At 39.5% G+C, this 25,280-nt stretch overlaps 1 protein-coding gene across 8 annotated transcripts in view; it reads left to right on the top strand.

Moving 5' to 3' along the window:
- The window catches only part of unm_hu7910 (un-named hu7910), a 225,457-nt gene that overhangs the window by 129,239 nt on the left and 70,938 nt on the right, over nt 1-25,280 (top strand). For all 8 annotated transcript variants that reach the window (XM_043689310.1, XM_043689302.1, XM_043689307.1 and 5 more), the window contains 4 exons: nt 1,852-1,911; nt 2,165-2,200; nt 3,066-3,110; nt 5,703-5,747. In XM_043689310.1, the coding sequence (XP_043545245.1) occupies nt 1,852-1,911; nt 2,165-2,200; nt 3,066-3,110; nt 5,703-5,747 (186 nt within the window). The remainder of the gene's footprint in view (nt 1-1,851; nt 1,912-2,164; nt 2,201-3,065; nt 3,111-5,702; nt 5,748-25,280) is intronic.

Raw genomic sequence — 25,280 nt, forward strand, 5'->3', positions numbered from 1 at the left:
TCTTTGTTCAGCAACACTCCCTAGGACCTTACCATTAAGTGTATAAGTCCTGCTATGATTTGCTTTCCCAAAATGCAGCACCTCACATTTATCCGAATTAACCTCCATCTGCCACTTCTCAGCCCATTGGCCCATCTGGTCAAGATCCTTTTGTAATCTGAGGTAACCCTCTTCGCTGTCCACGACACCTCCAATTTTGGTGTCATCTGCAAACTTACTAACTGTACCTCTTATGCTCCCATCCAAATCATTTATATAATTGACGAAAAGTAGTGGATCATTCTTTTCTCCACAGTCTAATTTAGAATCATTTGAAATTTGGCATTATTACGTTACTACTAATGAGTGCAAGACAAAAAGCCTTTTGGTCCAATTCATCCATGCTGACCAGATATCTCAACCCAATCTCGTCCCATTTGCCAGCATTTGGCCCATATCCCTCTAACCCTTCCTATTCATGTACCCATCCAGATGCCTTTTAAATGTGTAATTGTACCAGCCTCTACCACTTCCTCTGGCAGCACATTTCATACACGCACCATTCTCTGAGTGAAAAAGTTGCCCCTTAAGCCTCTTGTATATCTTTCCCCTCTCACCCTAAACCTATGCCCTCTAGTTCTGGACTCCCCGACCCCAGGGAAAAGACTTTGCCTATTTACCCTATCCATGCCCCTCATAATTATGTAAACCTCTATAAGGTCACCCCTCAGCCTCCGATGCTCCAGGGCAAACAGCCCCAGCCTATTCAACCTCTCCCTGAAGCTCAAATCCTCCAACCCTGGCAACATCCATGTAAACTTTTTCTGAAATCTTTCATGTTTCACAACGTCCTTCCGATAGGAAGAAGACAAGAATTGCACGTAATATTCCAAAAGTGGCCTAACCAATGTCCTGTTTAGCTACAAGATGACCTCCCAACTCCTGTACTCAATACTCTGATCAATAAAGGAAAGCATACCAAATGCCGCCTTTGCCATCCTCTCTACCTGCGACTCCACTTTCAAGGAGCTATGAACCTGCACTCCAAGATCTCTTTGTTCAGCAACACTCCCCAGGACCTTACCATTAAATATATAAGTCCTGCTAAGATTTGCTTTCCCAAAATGCATTACCTCGCATTTATCTGAATTAAACTCCTTCTGCCAGTCCTCAGCCCATTGACCCATCTGATCAAGATCCCATTGTAATCTGAGGTAACCACTTTTGCTGTCCATGACACCTCCAATTTTGGTGTCACCTGAAAACTTACAAACTGTACCTCTTAAGATCACATCCAAATTATTTCTATAATTGACGAAAAGTAATGGGCCCAGCACTGATTCTTGTGGCACCCCATGTTCACTGGCCTCTAGTCTGAAAAACAGCCCTCCACCACCTGTCTTCTACCTTTGAGCCAGTTGTGTATCCAAATGGCAAGATTTTGCTGTATTCCATGTGATCTAGCCTTGCTCACGTCATTATTCATCCTTCTGATTTAGTTTTGCAAGTGTTTTCGGTTTCCCAATTAATAGTACAAACAAATGGTAAGTATTCTAATGCTGCCTCCTGTATGTACTTTTTAAATTTCGGAATAAAACTAATTTCTAGATTGGCCTTAATCAAGTGCATTGAAAGAGAGAGATATATATACAAGATGTAGAGATTGTGGGTGCAGATCTGCATCTCACCACTCTGTGGCGCAATGTGACTGTGTTATCTAACGGCACCATTTGAGTTTCTCCAGCTCCATTTAAAGTTCATTTACATTAATTTAAATGTCAATGTGCAGGCAGGGTGATAATGACCCCAAGATTTAAATTGTGGAGCGTCCTCCAAGTGAGTGAATGCCGCCTTTGTTTTTTTGTACTACAGAATCTGTGACTTATTCAGAAGTGAGTGAACCCTCAGAACCTGACCATCTGGAAGTAACAGGTTAGTTAGGAGCCTCATTATTTCAATTTCTCTTGCGCTCTCAACTTTTTTTCTGTTGGAAGTCTTTTCTTGTTCGGGATCCACATGTCAGGAGTCAGCTTTGAATTTGTTTTGTTAAATTTGGTTTCTGGATTCACTGTCCAGTTCCCCATAGGACTGGTAAATTAAACTGGACAGTATAAACACTGGGTGATGACATATAAAAATGAATGTATAGCTGTTTATATTAATAATGTACTACTTTATTTTTCAGGTGAATCAAAAGATGATTTGGGCACAGTTGAACTAGGTAAAAACAAATTACATTGTTACAACATACGTAATACAGCAACCTGAGTTGACTTGCAAAGTTCCTTCCCAAATATTCCATCGTGTTGCAAATTATGAACTGCAGTTGGATACATTTTTCGACTTTTTTCCTCAAGATTCTGTCTGGTAATTTGGTAGGAATTGTTCACACTGCTTCATATCTTTTACCACACCTTCAATGCTGGTAGCTGCATACTGACATTAGGTATGGAGATCAACAGGCCTACCTAGACAACACTATCAGATCATCTAGGAAAGAGCACTGACCGGTGACAGCAAAAACAAAGTACTCTCTGTTTTTCAGGTAGCTGTTCAGTTTGAGTATTTTGCAGCCCTTCTATTCCTGGTTTAATGTGTTGCGCTTCACTGGAATGCGCCTATGTGCAGCTGCCAGGTGAATTACTGACGGAAGGGAGGCTTCACACAGCGGGACTAAGATGTTGATGACTCTTGAGCTATCCTAAAAAGGTGTACAGATTTGCTTAAGTTAGCTTTGTAGTTTAGTTACTTCTGTACAGTCATAATGAGATTAGTTGTGGAGCTTTCATTTCTTGAACTATTTGGTCCTCCTACATAATGACATGGCTCTTAGTGGGGTTTTATTTCTTCTTCCCTATTCTGTAAGCTTGTAGTTTTCAACAGATTTCTTGAGGTGCTGCAATAAAACTGAGTATTAACTCCGTTTTCTCCCAGCATGTGCTGATGAGTTTATCCAGCAATTTCTGTTTTTGTTCTTGAGATGCTGGGTCAGTTTGAGATGTTTCTTAAACAGGCAAAGGGTAAATGAGAATTTTTTTCATGACTTGGGTTTTTATCAATGATCAGTTTTATTTTCAATATTACAGAGAAAGAGCTTGGAACGACAGGTTTAGAAGAGGAAGCAACTGATGGTATGTCTACACACTGCCAGTTCTGAAATGCTTATTGAAGAATGTTATTATCTGGTGATTAAGCATGCTGTACTCGAGTGAGTGTCCTGTAGTTTAACAGGAAGTACAATACCAGACCTACTTTTCCCTTCTCTTTGGTAATGCTAAGTCTTGTGTTTAGTGACAAAATGAAGGCTATTGCTTCCTTTCAAATGAGCAAAATTGAAAGCATGATGATTGGGAATCTAAAAGGCGGAGGGTGTTTGAGCATTTTCTCCATGCTCTGTTTAGAATGGATTCTGAAACTACTTGGGTCGTTCGTTTTTGTTCTGGATCTGGTTCTGATGGATGAGCAGATCAAGTGAATCAATCGTCACTAAAAGAAAATTGAAGGGGTATTGATCATGATACCACAAAGTTGAAGTTGGCTAGGGGAAAGGGCAAAGAATAATCCAGGCTGAGAATTATTTACTTAGAGGGCTACCTTCAGTGGGGTGAGAGCAGACCTGGTTCAGGTAAATTGAAATCAAAGATTGAGAGGCAAAACTACAACAGAACAATGAGTTGCTTTTAAACAGAAGGTAGATTGCCACAGTCAAGAAATACGGTCACAATGCAGAAAGGGAAGACAAACAAATTCAGAGCGCTCTGGTTAGAGATTGATAGTTGGATGAAGTTAAATAACACATGCAAGGAAGGGGAGACTAGCAGCCATCTTACAGAGAGTTTAAAAGTCTCACCTTTGAGCCACTCACCATTCTGACTTGGAAATATATTGTCATTCCTTCACTGTCACTGGATCAAAATTCCGGGACAAAAAAAAATGAAATAAATAGTCAGCATGGTAGATCATAGGAATAAAAACGAAGAAGTAAAAAGTTGAGAATATCATTCTTTCTGACCCACCCCATGCCCACACCTAGACTCAAGGGAGACCTCCAATTGCTTCACCTCTACCTGCACCAGACCCAACAATGTAGGTGTCCTTCCACTTTAAGCACCAACTCTTCACCACCGAGCCCTCTTTGCTGACACTGCTGAACCCACATTCGCCCCATAGCTAAGAGTCTCTGACACATTAAATTGCTGTTCAGTGTGTTCTTAGCATTTGGCTAAGCTAAATTGAACTGTCAGAATTTGCTGTGCTTCTATTTTGTACACTACAACAGCTGAACTTCTGCCATGCTTTCCCAAAATGCTGTCTAATTTTAGAAAAATCTGTAATTAATATCTGATGTTTTGGATTATGTTTTGTGATCAATATGCTCATAAAGTTTCTTTCTAATATCATGTTCTGAGGAACTCACCACTATTGTCCAACATTGAAACGCAGCTGAGCTGAATGGGAACTGTGATCTTTCATAGTACTTTAAAATTTTATTTTTGAAATTTCCACATTCTTGGTTTGAAGCAGAATAAGATACCACAGAAAATATAAAATCTGTTCCATAAAATGTCAACAGAAATGACAGAGGGGGTTTGTATGTAACTTGATGTAGTAGAAAATCCACTGGAATGTTATCAAACAAAATTTGCCACTGAACCATGGAAGGACGTCAGACCGAAAGTTGGATTATGGGGCATGTTTTAAAGATAAATCAAGGGGTTCCAGGAGGGAATTCCAGAGATCAGTGAAAAGGCAGCTGAGATGGTAACCAGTGATGGAGTGATTAAAATCGAGCCTTCACAAGACTTGTAGGGTTTGAGATGAAAAATAAAAGGTATGGAGAGATTTGGTGAAAATTTTAAAATCAAAGTGTTGCCTGATTGTTAGCCATTGTAGAGATCAGCAAGCATGCGTGAAGGGTTAACAGGGCTTGTGCGAGATGGCATATGACAAATGCTTGGATATGCTTGGGGTTGAGTAGTGTGAAAGATAGGAAGTTGGCCAGGAGAGTTTTCATTTTAGCCTGTGTCCACTTCAAAGTCCTGATGTTGAGGTGCCAGTGTTGGACTGGGGTGGACAAAGTTAAAAATCATACAACACCAGGTTATAGTCCAACAGGTTTATTTGGAAGCACAAGCTTTCAGAGCATTGCTCCTTTATCAGGTAGCTAGTGGGGCAGCTAGCTACCTGACGAAGGAGCAGCGCTCCAAAAGCTTGTACTTTCAAATAAATTTGTTGGACTATAACATGGCATTGTGATTTTTAACAGCATCCAAGTAACAGAACACCCATTTTTCTACATTGGTTTATGTAGTATGATCCGTTCTACACAAAGCTTCCTCTACTCTGCAGTGCAATGTTTTTGAATTCAAGTTTTATTGAGCATTTTTCCAGTATCAGTTGTCCATTTTGCCAATTTTTTTTATTGAATTGTCAATAATTTTTGATCATTAGTCTGTGTGTTGTGAAATTGAGCAGATCGGAAGGAATATTTAGACTTGGGAGAGAGGGTTCTTCTGTTCCAACAATCGGGGACAGGCTTTGAATGTTGATGGTAGTGATAAATAAAATATCATTGATTGTAACAATCAAAATTCTTCTCTTTATTTGTCTTTTAATTGCGATGTAATTTTAAAATTTTAAATGTGAACTTTAAAATAATTGATTCCTAAACTTATAGAATTGTTTGAAAAACTGTTTCTCTCTTTGTTACTTGCTTTTCCCAGAGCCACATACACTATCAGAAGATAAACTAAAGGAAATGCCATCAGGTATTTACATTTTCCATGTTTTACACCTTTTATCCATGTCCATCAAGCATAATAAGATATTGGGTAATTCTACAGGCATTAAATTGTGCGTCCCTTCAATGTAATGACCATTAGTCCAGGTGGAACCATAAATGTCTCTCTCCATTGGAGAGAGACAACTGGGCATTTTGTAATTTAAAAGTGTTTGACTTGCATGTATTTGACTTGTGGTGTTATAGGATTTAAGGGTTACGGTGAGAGGGCAGGTAAGTGGATCTAGGGCTACAAAAAGATCAGCCATGGTCTTATTGAATGGTGGAGGAGGCTTGAAGGGCAGATGGCCTACTCCTAGTTTGTATGTATGAACTACTTGAATGTAGGCAAAGTCAGTAGTCACACGACACAGATTATAGTCCAGCTGGTTTATTTGAAATCACAAGCTTTTGCAACACTGCTCCTTCATCAGGTAAAGACTTCTGGTGTCATGTGACTTCTGATTTTATCAAGGAGAAAGTGAGGACTGCAGATACTGGAGTATCAGAATCAAAAGTGTGGTGATGGAAAAGCACAGCATGTCAGGCAGCATCCAAGAAGCAGGAGAATCAATGTTTCAGGCAAGAGCCCTTCCTGATAGAGTTCTTGCCCGAAACGTCGATTCTCCTGCTCCTTGGATGCTGCCTGACCTGCTGTGCTTTTCCAGCACTCTAAATTCAGATTTTATCTACCTCAGTCCAACACTGGCACCTCCACATCCTGCTTGAATGTGGAAGATCATGAGTGCAAATGTGATTTTAAAAGAGCATGCTAATTGCTATGTTTATTTTTAAAAATAAAACAGTAGTATCTAAAGGTTTCTATCACTTAGGTTTTCCTCCATTTGGTAAATTAGGTCATATCATGGTGGCTTCATTGCATTGTATTCCTTCATTAGTAAAACCATATGGCATAAAATTCAGGTGAATCGATGTTATTAGTGTCATTGAATTATTTTAGTTTTCTGAAAGAAAATAAGTGGAGTGTGCACATGCCAACCATTTCATAGCTTTTTATAGCATTCCTGGGTTCTTAATGCTACCTGTAAATATTTGAAATTAAATATTTCTCTTTAAATTAGTACTTTGGGCATTATGCTACTTCATTGGAAATTAAATCATGCAATTTATTAATCTGTTATAAACTGAACAGTGATAACTTGGCAATGGAATTAATTATGCAGAATTCCTTTAGTGTATTGATATTTTCAAATCAATTGTTAATGTCTGAGTGCACACGATAATTAAAGATGCCCAGCAATTAATATAGTGAACAAAATAGACAATATTCAACAACGTTCTACCAGTTTGTGTGACATGTCACATTTGCCTTAATCAATTTGAGACATACCACAAAGTACATAGAAACCAGTTGTTACTAGCTGCGCTTGGAATAAAGACATGTTACACAAGGCTATCGTCTTGACAGATACCAGGTTATTTTTGCTAGGTTACTTTTTTTTTTAAAAGTTAATGTTTAATAAAGTCTTTCAGCAACTCTCAGTATCCCTTGGACTACTGTGAAAAGCCATAAGCAAGTTGAAACATTGAGAATTTAGATCTCACCTTTTTCCCTTGAGATCTGTAATTGTTTACTCTGTATTGTCATTAACAATAGTTACATAATAACTTTCACTTTTGTATGTGTATATTGTGAATTTAAGTACATAAGAAATTAGCACATAAACCAATTATTCATTTCTGTCTGAGAATTATGAAGCATTAATAGCAAATGCTTTCAGTTTACTTTGGTTTAGATGCATGTTTATTTTTTGTTAACTTTCAAATAACCAGAGACCCACAATAACTTTAATGAGCATTTTAGAATTTGGGAAAATGTTTTGAACCACTGGAAAGAACAGCTGTAATTGTATTTACAAGCTATAACCTCTTAAAGCACCCACTGAGCATTCAAACATAAATACTTCATTCTCAGTGCATCTTAAAGGATTCCTTCTTTACTGTTGTCTATGTCTCACATTCTACAATCTAGGGAAAGTCAATTTTATTATGTACCTCCTAGAAGTTGACTAAAGATATTTGAATTCTTTGCAATGAAAGAACTAGGAAGAAATGGTACTGGTACTGATTGTCAAAATTTTTAAGCTGTTATGTGTTAAACAGCTCAGAATCGTTTTACCAAATCCATTTAATATTTATTATTTTATTCTTTGAATTTCCTTTGAATGCACTATAGCTGCATGTAATGCAAAACTTGCTGACAGTAGACATTTTTTTTAAATCATAAGACTTCTTTCAATGCCTAGCCCATTCAGAATTCTACAAAGATTACTCATGAGACCTTGAGAGATGTTAGCACATTGGTTTTGAAAAGTTACTTTCTCGATGCTTCCCTCATGACTCTGTACCACAACCAATCAAATATGAGATTTAGTTAGAATCCAAAGCGCGCACATTACAGGTTGGGTGATGCAATGCAAGATATAGGTCTAGAAAGGGTTTTGAATAGGTATTGTGTGCATTGTGTCCAAAAAGGGAAACTGGAGTGTCTCAAACGTTTAGAGCTTAGGCTTTGTTTAAACAGTGCAGTGAAGTGCTGGTGTCGGTCATTCTTTCTCACATTGAATGTGTGAATTTCATGGTGCCAGCCGTGTGAGGCGAAGAGATTGTGGCCTCCAGTAACCATCAAGATTTGTTGTGGAGGTGGGTGGAGCTCACATACTGAGTCCACACCAGTTTTAAAAGTAACTAAACTTCTCTGTTTGGTAGATGAGAGCCAAAAACAGGTGTAAGGCACCTAATGAACACTTTTATAACAATCCTGAAGAGTATTTTACTCAGCTACCCAGGGTAAGATAAGGACCCGTAGTGTTAGAGCCAAGATACTAGCATAGATAGAACATTGGCTGTCTGGCAGAGAGCAAAGAGCAGGGTTAAAAGGGTCCTTCTCAGAATGGCAGCCAGTGATTAGTGTTGTTCTGCAAGCGTCGATGTTGACACTCAACTTTTCACTTTATTCATTCATGATCTAAATGAAGGAACTGAGGGCATTCTGGCTAAGTTTGCAGATGGAACAAAAGGTAGATCGGGTAGTATTGAGGAGGCAGGGAGGCTACAGAAGGATTTGGACAGGTTAGAGTGGGCAAAGAAATGGCGTATGACGTAGGTCATGTGAGGTCATGCATTTTGTTAGGAAGAATAGAGGCATTTTCTAAATGGAGAGAGAAATTCAGAAATATGAAGTCTGAAGGGACTTGAGAGTCCTGGTCCAGTTTTCTCCTAAGGTAAACTTGCAAGTTGAATCGGTCATTAGGAAGGCAGATACAATGTTGGCATTTATTTCGAGAGGACTTGAATATAAAAGCAGGGATAAGATTAGAGTGGTGCTGGAAAAGCACAACAAGTCAGGCAGCGTCTGAGGAGCAGGAAAATTGATGTTTTAGACAGGAGCCCTTCATTAGGAATTCTTGACCTGCTGTGCTTTTCCAGCACCACTCTAATCTTGTCTCTGATCTCCAGCATCTGCAGTCCTCACTTTCGCCTATAAAAGCAGGGGATGTATGTGTGAGGCTTTATAAGGCTCTGGTCAGACCACATTTAGAATATTGTGAGCAATTTTGGGCTCCATACCTCAGGAAGGATGTACTGGCCCTGGAGCAGGTCCAGAGGAGGTTCATGAGAATGATCCCAGGAATGAAGGCTTAACATATTAGGAGCATTTAAGGACTTTGGGTCTATTCTCAATGGAATTTAGAAGTATGAGGGGATTTCTAAATGAAACTTACAGAATACTGAACGCCTCGACAGAGTGGACATTGGGAGGATGTTTTCATTAGCAGGAGAGACAAGGCTCAGTGGTTAGCACTGCTGCTTCACAGCGCCAGGGACCCGGGTTCGATTCCAGCCTTGGGCGACTGTCTGTGTGGAGTTTGCATATTCTCCCCATGTCTGCGTGGGTTTCCTCCGGGTGCTCCAGTTTCCTCCCACAGTCCAAAGATGTGCAGATTAGGTGAATTGGTCGTGCTAAATTGCCTGTAGAGTTAGGTGCATCAGTTAGGGGGAATGGGTCTGGGTGGGTTACTCTTCGGAGGGTCGGTGTGGACTAGTTGGGCCAAAGGGCCTGTTTCCACACTGTGGGAAATCTAATCTAATCATGACCCAAGAGCACAGCCTTAGAGTAAAGGGAAGACCTTTTTAGAACAGAGATGCGGAGGAACGTCTTCAGCCAGAGGGCGGTAAGTCTATGGAATTCATTGCCACAGAAGGCTTTGGAGGCCAGGTCGTTGAGTGTAATTAAGACTGAGAGGGGTTTTTGTTGTCAAGGAGATCTAAGGTTACAGGGAGAAAACGAGTGAATGGGGTTAAGAAACTTATCAGCCATAATTGAGTCTGCTCCACCACTCAATGGGCTAAATAGCCTAATTTCCCCTCCTATGTCTTGTGATCTACCTGAAAAATGAACTGAATAAATTTTGGGTTTAACACTTTTCAGATGACTTTGAAACACAGGACATTGTTTATTGAAATTGGGCCTCATTGCAACCATTTTTAAAAATTCATTGTTGGGTTGTGCTCATCATGGGCTGGGCCAACGTTTGGTGCTTGTCTGGAATTGCATTTTGGAAAGTAGTGGTGAATCATCATCTTGGATCATTGCAGCCTCTTATGTAGTGGCTTGGTACAACTGGGTGACTTGCTTGACTTTTAAGAGTAGTTCAGAATCAACCAAGTTGCTGTGGGTCTGGAGTCATGTGGGCAGGTAGTGACAGAGCAATATTGTCACTGGACAATAAACCAGAAATCCAGGCCAATGCTCTGGGAACATGGGTTAGAGTTCCACCATGGGAGATGGTGAAATTTAATTGGAATTGAAAAGTAACCTGACCATAAATCAATTTTCATAGAAATGTCATAGGACAGAGTCTGTCACTTCCACTTGTTCTGGCTTGTGCGTGACTCCAAATAGGCACGGTAAAGTGTTTGTCTCTTAATTGCCTTTTAAAAGGCTTATCAAGCCATTAATAAAATGTTCATCTCCAAGAGAATTCAACCATCTCGACCGCTAGTGGTTTACCATCATTGAATCTCCCATATTAACATCATGGATGTTACCTTTGACCAGAATCTGAAGACTCAATAGTTCACCATCAACAAGACATAGGTCAGATATGTGATGGAATATTTCTCACTTGCCTGGATGAGTACAGTTCCAACAACAGTTGAAGCTCATTACCATCCAGGTTAAAGCTCCGTCCACCACTTTTAGAATCTACTCCCTTCACTATTGAGACCCTCTGGCAGCAGATAACAATATGCACTATGACAATTCATCAGGGTTCCTTAGGCAGCACCTGTGATCTCTTCCATCTAGGCAGACAAGAGCAGCGCACACGTGACTTGTATCACTGTTTCTTTAGTGTCACTTGGTCAAAGTCCTGGAGCCTCCTCCCTAGTAGCATTGTGGGTCTACCTACATAAAATGGACTTCAGCGGGTCAAGAAGGCTGCTGACCACCCCCAGATGAAAGGCGATTAGGAATGAGCAATAAATGCTGCCCAGTCAGTGAAGACCACAACCCATGAATTAATGAATAAAGTTTCTGATTTCCAGCATTAGCGGCTCTTTTAGTTTTTAATAAACAGAAATGTAGGTCAGACCGGGCAAGCATGGCAGATTTCCTTTCCTAAAAGGCAGAAGTGAACAAATAGGTGTTTACACAAATTGTTGGTCGATTCATAGTTACTATTACTGCAAACAAACTTTTAATCCAAAATGCTATTCAATGATAGCTGCTGCTGGAGTTTGAGTTCAGTGGTGGAATTTGAACCCATGTTCGTGAGACATGAACTTTGCCCTCTGGATGAGCTGTTTCAGTGACTTTGTCATTATGCAATCACCTCCCCAATTTCTACGCAAGAATGAAGAACTGCTGTTGGCCACTTTGTCCTTTGAGCCTAATTGGAAATTTAACAAATTCATTGCTTATTAACCTCAACTTCACCTTCTCCTGATACTTGTTTTAAGAAAACCTGTGGATTTTGCATGTCATTGGCTGGGCCAGCATTTTTTTGCCCATCTCTTATTGCTCTTGAAGGTGTTGGTCAGCTGCTTTCTTGAACAGTCCATCTGGTGTGGGTAGACCCACAATGCCCTTAGGGAGGGGATTCCAGGATTTTGATCCAGCGACACTGAAAGAATGGCAACGTTTCTAAGTCAGGATGGTGAATTAGTTGGAGGGGATCTTGAAGGTGGTGTATTCCCGTGTATCAGCTGCCCTTGACCTTCTAGATGGAAGTGCTCATGTGTTTGGAAGGTGCTGTCTGAGGATCTTTGAATTTCTGCAATACATCTTGTCGATAGTACACACTGCTACTATGAGCATCAATGGTGGAGGGAGTGGATATAGTGCCAATCGAGAAGGCTCCTTTGGCACTGATTGTGTCAAGCTTGAGTGTTGTTGGAACTGCTCCCATCCAAGCAAGTGGGGAGTATTCCATCACACTTCTAACTTGTGCCTTATAGACAGACAGGCTTCGGGGAGTCAGGAGGTGAGTTACTTGTTATTCTGTGTCTTGGATGCGCACTCAGCACCAATAGCTGTCTAAGTTAATAGTTTCCAAAGATTAACAATTGCTCAAGTGAAGATTTTTTTTTGTTTCCATTAGTCCTAAATGGCTGACTTTTTTTTGGGTACTCTGGTCCCATGTTCTGCATTTCCTAGTGAGGTAAAAAATTGTCTCAGCATCTGTCCTGACAAGCCTCTTTAAAATTCTTCTGTATGTTTCCACAGGATTGCCTTTCATTTCTGTAAACCTCAAGGGATACCTTCTATCCCATTGTATTCTCTCTGGCACTTAACACCCTCTGGGTCCTTCGAAAAAATTTCAGTCAGTGTTGAAGTAGGCCCACCCACAAGTTCAAACTGTGATTTAAGGAAAACAAATTAATAGCTTAATGAGTGCTTGAGATGTGTACTACATAAACAAATCCATTTGCTTATCCAGCATTTGCTTATTTTGTGTGTGTGGATGCCTTACAGGCCTCGCATGATATTAACAGAATATTTGTCTTTAAGATTTTGAAGAGGGGCAAATCTTTTATTCTTCCACAGGATGTGCTTGTCACTGGTAAGACCAGCATTTACTGTCATTCAGTAATTGTCCTTGGAAGTGAGTAGCATGTTAGACCATTTCAGAGTCAGGCACATTGTGCTACAGTAATAGGTCAGACTGGGTAAGGACAGCAAGTTTCATCCCTGAAGGACGTTATTGAGCCAGATTGATTTTTAGAACAGCTTATTAGTTTCATGCTCACCATTATTGATACTAAGATTTTCATTATGGAGTTTTTTTTAAACTGAATTCAACATTTGTTTTGAATTTGTCTGAATCATTAGTCCAGGTCTTTGGATTATCAGTCCAGAAGCATAAACAGCTGTACTCCCTTAAGACCATTAAACATTTTCAATCCTTTTAAAATAAAAAAAATGCCTGTCTGGTTGTGTTGCTGGACAGCCCAGTATTTATTTCATAATCACTATCAGTGAAAGGATATCACTCAGATTGTGTAACTTGTATGAGGCTTAAAAAAAGGAAAAAGTATGATGTTCTTTGATTTCCTCAATTTGGTTGTGCACATGTCTATATGTGCAAGATGGAACTACTTTTAGTACCTGAGGAGAACATCCTATAGGAGATGGGGAATGCATTCAAACCAGAAATAAAAACAAAGTATTAACAATACTCAGGTCTGGCAGCATTTGCTGAGAGAATTATTTCAATCTGCTCCTTCTATTGCTCCTGGAATGCATTGACAATACTATAACACTACGTCCTGAACCACAAGGTTCCTGATCATGGGTTAAAAACTGAGGAGCAATAAAAGTAAATGACATGTCTAAGGTAAATAGAATGCCCAGAGCCTGAATTTCAATTAAAATAAATTGTGACCGATACCAATTACCATATTGGGCTGAGGATTCTGGCTGCAGGTTTGGCGATCCATGGAGAGACTGCAGAAAAATACCAGTGGGCAAGATTTGAATGAGAACAGAGCATTAAGTCGACTATCATGCCCCTTGTGTCCTGTCTAATTATAAATGTAAACTTCAGTATTTTAACCAAATGATAATACTGCTAAAGGTCAGCCAAACCTCACGTGAAACCTAATTGAAAAGCAGAATATTATAGATGCAAAAAATCTGAAATAAAAACAGAAAATGCTGCAAAAACTCAACAGGTCAGAGTGTTCTGATGAAAGCTCAACAATCTGAAAAGTTAGCTACTTCTCTCTCCACAACTGCATACTGAGCAGCTGAATGTTGCCAGCATTTTCTAAGATGTTTCTAGAGAAGAAACAGCTGCTTGATTTCATTGTTAAATGGTCTCAAAACTACTCGATGGTACTCGTGCATTCTCCTGCACTTTCACAATCTGTTGTCTCCTCTCTTCTCCACCTCTCTTCACCCGCCATCTTCCCCCTCCCTCCCCTCCTTCCCCTCTTCGCTCCCCCCCTTCGCTCCTTCCTCTCTGCTTCTCCTCCACCCAGCTTTTGTTTAGAAACAATTCCCCCTGATCGTTGATACTATAGTTTTTGTTGTTGGAGGTCAGTCATGTCAACCCCTGGACATTTCTACAAGATTTCTTCAGGTTAATGCCTTTTGGCCCAGTCAGTTTTAGCTGTTTATCAGTGAATTTCAGTACATCATAAGATCAGAAATGGGGATGTTTGTTGCAGTGTACCTGATGTTGTGTCATTTGCAACTCCTGAGATACTGAAACCGTCTTTGTCGATATGCACTCAGATGTGAACAAAGTTCAAGCTTTGGCTGACAAGTAGCAAACTGCATGTGCACCATACAGTCAACATGTAATGACTGTCTCCAGCAAGAGAGAATCTCGCCATCCACCTTTGACATCCAATGACTTTACCATCATCGAATCATTCACTGCCAACATCCTGAGCATTACTATTGACCAGAAATCGAACTGAGCCAGTTTAAGAATACAGTGGTGGTCTCTCTTTTTGTCATAGTGGTCAATACATCTGGACCAGAAAGTCCGGGTTTAAGACTTGCCTACTTCGGAGTCTAAACAAGTTGATTCAAAAATGTTTACAAATACTGTGATTGAAAGAAGAGGTCGTGGACAGGAATTTTGCAATAGGTAACGCACCACCAGTTTTCCCATTGCTTTTCCATTACATACAAGATACAAGTCAGGAATAGAATGGAATACTTTCCAGTTCCCTTTGTGTACAATTCTAACAACACTTGTAAAAAATGATTCTTTTTTTCTATATTTTTGTTTGTGGAATGAATTGGGAAAGGATTTCTGTTTTTTCAAAAAAAAAATTATGGAATGGATTACTGCATGTTTGAAGTGCAGGATACCTGAGGACACTCTTTGTAAAAGTTGTTTACACAGCTGTTTATTTAAACCATGGGGTGAGGGTAGTAAAGGAGAGCTAGAGATGAGTAAGTGGGAGATTCAGACAGCAGTTAGTTGCTGACTGGTTTGTGGGATGCTGACCATTGTCTATGAGCAAGACCATCTGTCCACCAACAGCAGTATGATTGGCTTCCAGGTAACCTAGCAGCTTGTGGGTGTGAATTTTTGGTCAGAAGCCATCAGACTTCTAGAGAGGAAGAAGTTGGCCTTTTCTCTGCAATAAAACCATCTCAAATCTGAAGAAAGCCAAATTCTGTTTCCCTCATCAGTTGCTGTAAGCTGTGGCTTTTAACCAATATGTCAGATTTGTGTGGGCTAGTAAATGTAATGGCGGCACGGTGGCACAGTGGTTAGCATTGCTGCCTCACAGCGCTGGAGACCCGGGTTCAATTCCAGAGTCAGGCGACTGACTGTGGAGTTTGCACATTCTCCCCGTGTCTTTGTGTGGGCTAGTAAATGTAATGGCGGCACGGTGGCACAGTGGTTAGCATTGCTGCCTCACAGCGCTGGAGACCCGGGTTCAATTCCCGAGTCAGGCAACTGACTGTGGAGTTTGCACATTCTCCCCGTGTCTGCATGGGTTTCCTCCGGGTGCTCCGGTTTCCTCCCACAGTCCAAAGATGTGTAGGTCAGGTGAATTGGCCATGCTAAATTGCCCGTCGTGTTAGGTAGAGGGGTAGGGGAATGGGTGGGTTACGCTTCGGCGGGTCGGTGTGGACTTGTTGGGCCGAAGGGCCTGTTTCCACACTGTAAGTAATCTAATCTAATTAAGAGAGATTGAGGAGCAGCAAGTCCTGACAAGCTAAAAAGAAAAGGGTGGGCTGCTGTCCAGTGGATTCAGTGAGCCAGATAGCCTGCTTGCACACACATGGAGGGATTCTATGATTCAATATAGGTAGCTTAGAATTGATTTTTACATTGTGATACACCTGTGAAGTTATGGACATTTTATAACTTAAGAATCGCCATGTGTAATATAAACTGATTATGTGCAATACTTACAACTTGATTTTCACCCACTTGGATTTTCTTAATTGCTTGTCCATGACAAAACTTTATCAGATTTTTATTAATAGCACTGTTTATCTTCTTGGTACTTACCTGCAGCATCCAACATTATTCTTAGCATGAATTTAAATATCTTTAATATGATGAAATTCAACTGGAGTCATTAATAGAGCTTCCTATCTCCCACGGGATGAGGGTGTATTTAAGAAACACAAAACACTGGGTAGTATTTCTAGGATGTGCATGTTGAATCTCATCGATATGGTTTTTCTTTTAGACAAGGAGAGAGAACTAAGTGTTGTTTTTAAGTATAGCAATATAATGTCCTCAATTCAATTCCCCATAAGATTAGTGGGTTCTTAAATTTTTGATTGTGCTTTAAGCACCTCACTGATTTACTTTTGCCAACATACATTTTTGTAAATGTGTATGGTGTTTGAAAAGCAAGTTGTGATCTATATCCAAAAGTTGATGCCGCTATGGAGTAGCATATTAGAGCGCCATTCTCTGTTGGAATGGACTATGTGTTCAGCTGCATGCAGTTCTTTTGTCAAGCCAACTTTTGTTTTATTTCTATTTTGTAGAAAGAGAAATTTTCTATTTATTTTTCATCTTCTTAGGTCTACTGATGAGAGAAACATGTAATTTACTTCTTTACAACTCTTGTACTCAACATAGTAGCAAAATGTGAGTTTGAAGTACATTTTTGAGTACATTGTTTGCTACACTCAGCCAGTTAAAATGATCATTCATAATGTGCCTCATTTATGCTTGCTATATCGTGCACAGATACCAATTCTCTGCGAACAAAATCAGTATGTTTTAAGACTTTATATTTTCTTGAATTGTTCAGAAGCTTGGAAAGCCTATAGTTCCCATTTGCTTTACCTTTGCTGATCACTTCCCTATCATAGTCATGGAGATGGGCAGCACGGAAACAGACACTTTAGTCCAACTCATCAATGCCGAATAGATATCCCAACCCAATCTAGTCCCACCTGTCAGCACCCGGCCCATATCCCTCCAAACCCTTCCTATTGATATGCCTATCCAGATGCCTTTTAAATTTTGCAGTTGTACCAGCCTCCACCACTTCCTCTGGCAGCTCATTCCATACACATACCACGCTCTGTGTGAAAAAGTTGCCCCTTAGGTCTCTTTTATATCTTTCCTCTCTCACCCTAAACCTGTGCCCTCTAGATCTGGATGCTCCCACCCCTGGGAAGAGACTTTGTCTGTTTATCCTATCCATGTCCCTCATGATTTTATCGACCTCTATAAGGTCACCCCTCAGCCTCCGACGCTCCAGGGAAAACAGTCCCAGCCTATTCAACCTCTCCCTATTATAGCTCAAATCCTCCAAGCCTGGCAATATCCTTGTAAATCTTTTCTGAACCTTTTCAAGTTTCACAACATCCTTCTGATAGGAAGATGATCAGAATTGCACGCAGTATTCCAAAGTGGCCTAACCATTATCCTGTACAGCCACAACATGACCTCCCAACACCTGTACTCAATACTCTGACCAGTAAAGGAAAGCATACCAAACGCCGCCTTCACTATCCTATCTACCTGCGACTCCACTTTCAAGGAGTTATGAACCTGTACTCCAAGGTCTCTTTGTTCAGCAACACACCCTAGGACCTTACCATGAAGTGTATAAATCCTGCTAAGATTTGCTTTCCCAAAATGCATCACCTCGCATTTATCTGAATTAAACTCCATCTGCCACTTAGCCCATTGGCCCATCTGGTCAAGATCCTGTTGTGATCTGAGGTAACTTTCTTCGCTGTCCACTACACCTCCAATTTTGGTGTCACTGCAAACTTACTAACTATACCTCTTATGCTCACATCCAAATCATTTATATAAATGACAAAAAGTAGTGGACCATTCTTTTCTCCACAGTCTAATTTGTGATCATCTGAAATTTGGCATTATTAAATTTCTGTTAATGAGTGCAAGACCAAATCCTTTAGTAATGTGTCTGTCCCCTCAACAATATTCAACTTACTTACTGCTCCGATGCACAGTTGCAACAGTATATGGCATCTATAAGATGCACTGCACAAGTCACCGCAACTACTTCATGGCAGCTTATAAATACATCAGCGTTACCGCACACAGAACAGTGGTTGCAGATTCAGAGGAGCCAGTACTTACAAGATGCCTTCCAAGCTGCACACCATCCCAGTTTCGGGCTGTTGTTCCTAGGTGAAGATATTAAATCCAGCATTGCTGTTGCCAGCAGTTCACTGCACCCGATGGAGTGCTGTGGTTCAAGGCAGCAGCTCGAGCGGTTAGGAATGGGTAACACATGCTGTCCTTGCCAGCAATGTGCGTATTCATGAAATAATCTTATTTGCTATTTGGAAGCTGAATGCAGAATGAGTAATAAATAAGGTTTGTATAAAAATGTGCGCAATAGGCAATTTAGGCATCTTTTCAGTATAAAAACTCATTTGAATGAATTTTACTTAAAATTCAGATTTATATACAGTGTGACAGGATCCATCAACATATCAGTGACATACCTTTTAACAAAATCTGTAAGCATATGAAAATAGGAATCGGCGTCTCCTAACCTATTGTAATTATTTCTGTGCTGATCACGTTTTGAATTATTAGAATAAATCCGATAGAAACACAGGTACATGATTTCACTTTTAAATTTTTGTTCTCTGTAACCATCTATTCAAATTCAAATTGAACTATTCATTGAAATCCTTCTGGGAAGCTCATCAGCTTCCTTTCCTCTATCTCTAGATTGGCGTTTACATAAATTTTATCCACATCATGTGAATTACAAGGAAATAAGAGCAAACTATACCTGATTGCCAAGATATTACTCCTGCTTTTTGAGTATAGCAGTTGGGATGTTATGTTGAGGTTGTACAGAGTGTGGGTGAGATCTCTTCTAGAATACTGTGTCCAGTTCTGGTTGCCCAGTTATAAGAAGGATATTGTTAAGCTGGAAAGAATTCAGAAGAGAGTTACCAGAATGTTACCAGGAATGGAGGGTTTGTGTTACAAGGAGAGGCTAGAAAGTCTGGGGCTGTTTTCCCTGCAGCGTAGGAGGTTGAGGGGTGACCTTATGGAAGTATATAAAATTATGAGGGGCATGGATAAGGAGAAAGATATAAAAGGGAACTGAATGGCAACTTCTTCACACACAGGGTGGTGTTTATGTGGAATAAACTGCCAGAGGAAGTGGTAGAAGTGGGTATAGTTACAACATTTAAAAGGCATTTGGACAGGTACCTAAATAGGAAATGTTTAGAGGGATATGGGCCAAACATTAGCAAATGAGACCAGTTTAGTTTGGGGAACTTGATCAACGTGGACAAATTGGAAGAAAGGGTCTGATTCTGGGCTGTCTAACTCTTTGACTCTATAAGTAGTTTGAGGAACTATATTAACGTGGTGACAAGTAATAATTGCACAGTTTAATGACCAAGCTGCAGCTTTGCAAACGTAAGATTCAAAGGTGGACTAGTGCTCTCCTCGCCACAGTTCAAATGCTGTCATTTTCTGGGAGGTCACTAATTTAGTGCGTGCAAGATATGGACATTGTCCTGAACTGTGTGGCTTATCTTTCACTGACATTAATATGTGTACTTGTGTATCTCACACTTAGTATTGCTTCAACGTATTGATGTGACCCAGACAATTCTTTTTCTCATGATGTGTCATGTCAACCAAATAATTTGCTTTTCATTCCCTTTGGCTATTCTTTGTGGAATGTTGAACTGTGCTTTGCACAGATCACGTTCTAAGGCAGTTATACTAATATATCATCCCCAGATTGAAATGTGATTTTGGTGTACTTTTTCATGGTTGTTTGTAAAGTTCTTGGGTGTACCTGAGCCACTTGTTGACTCTTGTGAACTGCTCCTGGAACAGAGACACCACTTAAGATTCATCCCTCTGTCCCAAAAACTTCTATTTGATTTGTTTCTTAAATCATGTCCATTATCCAGTTCAACAGGGTTCCTGTTGGAAGGAATGGTAGATTCCTTCCATGTGACTCTAATACCAAACAAAGTCCATTCCTTTGTCCCACTCGTGGGGTCTTCATGGCAGTGTGTCCTGGTTGTCACTTTGAGCGTTAGATGGTACTGTTGTAATGCCTCTTGTAATTGTAAACTGTATGTTCAAGAGTATTACTGATGTACACCTAGACTGCTAACATACGTACTTGAAAAATTTTAGACATAACATGGGAGCCTCAATCTGATTGGATCACGGTCAGTTGTGTGAAGAGCTTGGTTAGCTTCTCAACAGTGCTTGGCAGAAATTATTCTTGAGGGATGTATCAATCTCTATAATAGTACAGATATTTAAAATATTTTTCCAATGGATAAGGACTTTGCTAACTGGATCAGCATTAGCACTAACCCTCATTGCCCTGCCCAATGTGACGTTGAGCTGTCTCTGAATCATTATAATCCTGGTGGAGATGGGTTTAGGGGCACTTGCATTGCTGTTCAGAAGGGAGTTCCAGGATTTCAACGTGATGATGTAGATTCAAGTCAGGATAGTGTGTGGCCTGGAAGGGAACTTGCAGGTGATGGTATTCCCATGCATTTGCTGCGCTCATGCTTCTAGCTGGTAGAGATTGTGGTTTTGGAAAGGGCTATCAAAAGAACCTTAGCAAGTTACTGCAGTGCATGCTTTGGATGCTACACAGTGCTGCCATTGTGCATTAGTTGTGAAGAAGATGCATATTAAAGGTGCTGATAGTGTCCTATTGTCCTCTTATTTTTGGTCAAAGTCCCAAACAGTTAACCAACATCCCACTAATGGTTTGCCAAAACAGGTATGGAATGAGGTATCGGTTTGATTGCACATTACAGTTTTCCCATAATCTGGCATGTGACGTGTTTTAGAAAGCTGCACCATGTCTTTGTGAACTCCAGGCCAGTAAAAATGCCAACTAATGGATGTTTGGGTTTTCTGAATGCCTCTATATCGCCGGCCATAGGAACTTCACAGGCTAGTGTTGATATCTTCTGATTTCTGAGTGGCACAACTTTCTGATGAATTGGAATCCATTCTTCATCTGTGGTAAGCCACTGCCTTTTGTTTTAACGTCTAACTATAAACACTTCACCATTCTTCACAGGTGTGCCTTAGACAATTCCTTTAAAAAATCGTAATCCAGCCCAGGATGCTGCTCAAACCCGCTTGTATCAAAGGGGCCATTTGGTATTAGGCTTTACTCTAGTGCACAGAAAACCTCTCCTCTTTCCTTTCAATTATTAGCCCATTTTAAAATACTTGTCTAATTTTAAGTTATCCTGGAATAGCCCTCAGTTTTATGCTACAGTCGTGGTTAGAAAAGTGCAATGCCACTTTGCCAGTTCTTACCACTTCACTGGTCAAAGCCTAAATGCTTTACCCAGTTACTGATACGGCCAATCGTACTTCATTTATATTAGGTCTAGAATTTTTTAAAAAATCATAAGCAAGACTTTAATAATTAACAAAAATATTGATTTATTGTAAAACAGACTTTATCTGATTCGCATCTATGTTAAAGAACACACAGTTGCAAGGGTGATAGTATAAATATTTAGAACAGCTGGATCAGTGTTTTGGTTATTGCACCGGACCCTCAAAAGGATTTTCTCAGAAAAGCAGAGGATTAGCTGGGTAGCTTCTGTCTCTCTCCCAGCAGACTGAAACCCAGCTGAATTCCAAACAATATCCAAAACAAGGACTGACTCCTGACAGCGAGAAAGCTAAGCAATTCTCGTCAATACATCTAAGCTGTTAACTTAAGCCATGTGACCTCCTAGGAGCATCTTTCCAAAAATCCACCCAATGCCCTTTAATGGCCCCCTTTTTAAGAAAGATTGCCGGTCCAAGTATCTTTTCAGTCTTTTCAAATGAACCACTGACCATAATCCATTAAACACAAATCCTCAAAGTAATGAAGTTCCTTCATCACTGCTACTTGTTTTTGAGGGCTGGTTACCTCAGGTGGCGAGATGGCTTTAGTATGTTTGAATGAAGCTACTAGCACAGGTGCACTCCACATACATTGGTGGCACTTGCTCACAATATCCCATTTTGTGCAGTAGTCCTCCTTGAACCACATTATAATCAGTTTGTCTCTGTCTAATGGAGATGGAGGCACATGGTCTTTTGTGGACTATTGCAAATTACCTTTTTTTTCATCTGTAGCTATATTTCCCAGTTGCTATATTAGGATTTGTGTGTCTCTGGGTCAACAGTCCAGGCTTTTGGATTTTAGTTGAGTAACCTAACTATTTCACCTTTTCTTCCCCAGTTCGGGTAATTTTTTTTTTTGCTGGTTAATTTTTGTCAACACTCCCATGACACTTCCTCCAACCAAGGGCCAACTTCCTCATTTTGGGCCACGAATTCTGGACAAAGGAGACACATTGAGTGTGCAGCAAGTATGGCAGCAAATGTCTCACTGAGGTTTGACTGTCCTCTACAAATAAAACATTCCACCTTTCTCTGTTGTATACTTTTGTTTTCTGATCAGGCAGTTCTTCACCATAACATTAGGTAGCAAGAAACATTCAGCAACAGCGGTTTAGCACTTTTATGTGCAACCTGTCTTTAAAACTACTGCACTGATTTTATTAGCTCTAAAACATGTTAAAACATGTTAAACCATGTGACTGTTTGAATTCTGTTTAAATATGAAGCATTTTAGGCCCATTTTCCACTACTTTGGTTTTTAAGGTATTTCTGTGAGGCCCATTCTAGGTTCTTCTGGCATTAATAATTTAAGGGTAGCCATTTAATGGTGGAAGTTTGGTAACTGTTGGGTAATTTGACAAAAAGCTGGTTAAGAGGTTTGTTAGGATTACTTATAGTTGAATTTAGTGATTGGTACAATGTCAAGTATCTCTGCAGACACAAGTTTTATAGGTAAATGTAAAGAAGTCTTGATTATAACCTGTCGGAGATGTGATACAATGTAGTGAAGTCCTTTGCGTGATAGCTGTTTACCTGAGCCTATTCTTTCTTTACTATATTCCTTCCATTCGAAGAAAACAAAACCTCTGCTTTAAATGATGCGTAACTGTACCTGATGAAGTGCCATTTTACAGCAGTGACCTGCAAGGTGATCGTTACAGTCAGCGACTCTATCTGATCCTCCAGGTGGATTAAGTAAATATAAGTCCAAGACAACTTAGTCATTGAGAATTTAAAATCACAGAGCATCTTGCAGAATTCATGACAAAATAAACAGTATCTAAAGGTGCAGATCAATTATAATTGTCAGTCAATTCCACTATTGTCTGCCTGGACTTTTAATTAGAAATTTGTATTGTTTTACAGATCTTTAAATCATCACAAAGACTTCAAAACATTTGGACCAGGCCACTCTACATTCCACTATTAGTTATTTCTTTAAGTTTTGCTTTTGGTTTTAAAGCAGTCTGTCAATTAGTGTGTGACCTCTGGGGTTGAAGATAATGTGATGAAACACCCTAAAAGATAATGTGGAATATCTTTCCATTAGTACATTTTTTAAAAAGTTACATGTGTGTGTATTTTTAAGAAAAATAAGAATTTTAGATCCAGTGTGCTTTTATGAATTCTGTCAGATGCAGTGCAAAGGTTCTTATAAAAAAAACCTAATCACATAACACTAATGACTGAGGTGGTAGATATTCAATAGAAGTGTTATCAGTCTATGTTCTCATACAAAGTCTGCTCTCAAAACTGATGCGTTACCTTACACAAAGCTTAATATATACACTGAATTGAAAGACTTAACAATGTCTAAATGGATTATTTTTAATAAATCAGTATCCGAGTAGACTGTATTGAGTAGATGCAGTAAATCTATTGAACAAAATGTAACTGTTTAGCCAAAGGATGGTGCAGATGTAAACATTGTTAATGTTATTTTTTGGGGGAGAAAGAATTTAAATTTTTAAAAAAATAATTGAGTGTAAATTCAGCCTGAGTGCTACCTATACCTATTGTGTGAAAAGCTAAGTGAACCTTACAGAATTGTGAAGAGCATATACTCAGATTAGCACTGGTGCTTTATATGTGGTGGTTACAAATGGCAGGGAGATTTTAACTAACGCTATTTTCAGTAAGAACTATTTTTCAGAGCCAAACTAAGTTTCCCATTATAAATGTGATAGTTTTTGGTCAGAATTAACAATAAAACCTTTCAACTGATGTTGGTACCTACATATTTGCCTTGTAAATAGCCTTATGAAAACGGACAAAATTAATGCTAATGTATGGTACGTCTATTTTTATTGAAGACAATTAATTAAGTTTAAAAAGCCATAAAGTTTGGAGGAGTGAGATAATTAGAGATGTGTTAGCTCCAAATTGGGAGAAGTTGCTAATCTGCCATGTTTGAAAAGGATTTGAATAGCCTTTTGTGTTTTCATTCTGGTCAAGGATCTTGTACAGCTGACTTGACCGTCAAAAGTTTACATGTGTATTAACTGACTTTAAGCTGGTAGTTCTCAACTTGTCAAAAGCCATGCTGACATAAAGGAATATTTTGCATTTGGATTTGATGTAATTTTATTCTATTGCATAAAGTGTAGGTGGAAACCTGTTTACTGTAACAATGACAATGTGACTTTGGATATGTCATTTGTCAGCAATAAAACTTCCACGAATTACCTATGTGAGTCTTTGTTTTTTTTCTGTGTAAATGTAGTGAATGCAGTCATGTTCATTGACTATTAAACAGAGGAATAGCTATTTTAGTATTTCTAAAGAATATTTTCAATCCAGTAAAATGTAAGCTCAGCCCCACCCCACTACAACCCTACATGTAAAAAAAAATCTTGTAGAACCTAAACTGCTTACTCAAATTTATCATCTATGGTTTTGTGGTGTTTAATGCTTTCACTTCATATTTTACACTTCAGGAGGAACCATCACATTGAATAAGTAAGTGGTATATGTCAAAATTAAATTGAAAAAAAGTAACTGGAGTGCTTTCACATGATCTGAAACAAAAACAAATTGCTGGGAGAATCTCAGCAGCTCTGACAGCATCTGTGGAAAGAAAGCAGAGTTAACATTTCAAGTCCAGTGACCCTCCTTCAGAACTGGTACAGTTGGGGAAAGGTGGTATT

The sequence above is a fragment of the Chiloscyllium plagiosum genome, chromosome 4 (genome assembly GCF_004010195.1).
Source record: "Chiloscyllium plagiosum isolate BGI_BamShark_2017 chromosome 4, ASM401019v2, whole genome shotgun sequence".
In the NCBI taxonomy this organism is placed as follows: Eukaryota; Metazoa; Chordata; class Chondrichthyes; order Orectolobiformes; family Hemiscylliidae; genus Chiloscyllium; species Chiloscyllium plagiosum.